The sequence below is a fragment of the Drosophila miranda genome, chromosome XR, assembly GCF_003369915.1.
Source record: "Drosophila miranda strain MSH22 chromosome XR, D.miranda_PacBio2.1, whole genome shotgun sequence".
NCBI lineage: Eukaryota > Metazoa > Arthropoda > Insecta > Diptera > Drosophilidae > Drosophila > Drosophila miranda.
Genome location: NC_046674.1, coordinates 46,202,307 through 46,203,934, shown reverse-complemented (window position 1 = coordinate 46,203,934; position 1,628 = coordinate 46,202,307). Strand labels below are relative to the sequence as shown.

General features: G+C 47.4%; 1 protein-coding gene across 1 annotated transcript; it reads right to left on the bottom strand.

The window, feature by feature from the left end:
* Positions 1-260: 260 nt before the first annotated feature.
* Positions 261-1,081, bottom strand: LOC117186842. The gene is made up of 2 exons (XM_033388149.1): positions 949-1,081; positions 261-772 (listed from the first exon to the last, which is right to left on the bottom strand). Exons 1-2 carry the CDS (start codon positions 1,033-1,035, stop codon positions 545-547), a joined length of 315 nt encoding a protein of 104 aa, XP_033244040.1. The 5' UTR covers positions 1,036-1,081; the 3' UTR covers positions 261-544.
* Positions 1,082-1,628: the final 547 nt, after the last annotated feature.

Sequence of the window (1,628 nt, the reverse complement as noted above, 5' to 3'; positions counted from 1 at the left end):
TGAGGCTTGTTTCGTCTGCTAGAACCACGAAGTCTCCGAGTTGGATGGGGTTAGTTGGAGGTCCATGCCACTTGGTTCGTGGCGTAAGGCACGGTAGGTATTCCTTCAGCCATCGTTTTCTGAAGCTGTCCACGATCTGCCCTGCATTGCGAAAACTCTTACCAAGCATAACTCTTATTGCGCTGCTGTCGCCCTTTGTATTCGGCTAGTATGGATTTCACCGATCTAATCATCCTTTTCCACGCACCTCTCATATAGGGTCCTCCTAGGGGTATGAAGGATCATTCTATTTGAGGGTACTTGGTTTCCAGTTCGTTCGGTAGGACTCTTTCGATTTCTTCTCGTAGTAATCGGCTGGCTCCTCGGAAGTTTGTCCCTTTGTCTGACACGATTCTCTTAGGGACTCCTCGACGGGCTACGAACATTTCAAATGTGAGCATGAATGCGTCTGTTGACTGGGAGTTTGTCAGTTCGATGTGTACTGCTCGCACGGTGAGGCACGTGAATAGTACCCCCCATTGTTGCTCGCGTCATCTTCCTACGTTTACTTCCAGTGGTCCAAATTAGTCGATACCTCTGTTTGTGAATGGCAATTCGTTGATTGCCAGCCTCTCTGGTGGTAGCTTCCCATCTCCGTTGCCTCTGGAAGCCCTCCTTTATTGCGACATCTTTGGCAGGTTTTCGCTATGTCGCGAACTCCTGCTCGCAGTCCTGATATGTGGTACAATTGTCTCATCTCGTTGTCGACGATCTCAGTAAGCTGATGCTGAAACTTCCGATGAAAATAATCAATAATAAGATTAGTGGAGTTATGACCGGCGGGTAGAATTACAGGCCGTTTCAGGTTCCTTGTTGTGCCGATCGACTTATCTATGCGGCCGCGTATTCTCGGCACACCTGTTTCATCGAGATACGCGATAATTTGTAGATCAAACTTTTCTTACTCACGATGCTTCCTTGTCGTAGAAGAGCCATTTCTTCAGAGTAAGCCTCTTCTTGGACCATCCGGTATATAACGATGTTGACATCTTCCATGTTGCAAAAGATTACTCGAGTTGAGCTGTGCAATTGGCCAGTACTCTTCTTCATCAAATAGGAACCGGCGGACCGGGGAACCATCTCGCGTCTGGTTGGAAACTCAATTCTTTGGTGCACTTTGCTCCATCATCTGCTACGTTCAGAGCGGATGGAACCCATGTCCATTCTGAGTTTTCCAGGATCTCTCCTTTTCGGAGCGCAACGAACTGATGGTACTTTCGAGCGTCTGAACATATCCAATACCGCACGTCTTGTCGCGGATAAATTTTATACGGGGTATTTTACCCATAAGACGCAGTTGTGTGAGCTCATGTTGGCGTTGACTGCTATAGTGCCACAGCTCTGTTTCGGGAGCACCTCCTTCTTGTTCATCTGTGCGGCCCAGCCAATATACATTGATATGGGAGAAGTCGCTTGAAATTTTCACACGGGTAACATGCAGGCCTAGTCCTACAATCGATTGGACTGCCGCTCCAGTGGATAACATGTCTGTGATTTTTATCATGAACGACTTGTTTAACACGGATATACGACGGGTGTTGTGCTTTTTGGTATACGGGGAAAACTTTCCAAGTGAAGAGCCTTGAAAT

Coding starts and splice junctions, on each gene's coding strand:
- LOC117186842 (XM_033388149.1), bottom strand. CDS start 1,035: ATGGAAGATGTCAACATCGTTATATACCGGATGGTCCAAGAAGAGGCT. Junction 773..948: donor TTCTACGACAAGGAAGCATC/GTGAGTAAGAAA, acceptor TTTCATCGGAAG/TTTCAGCATCAGCTTACTGA.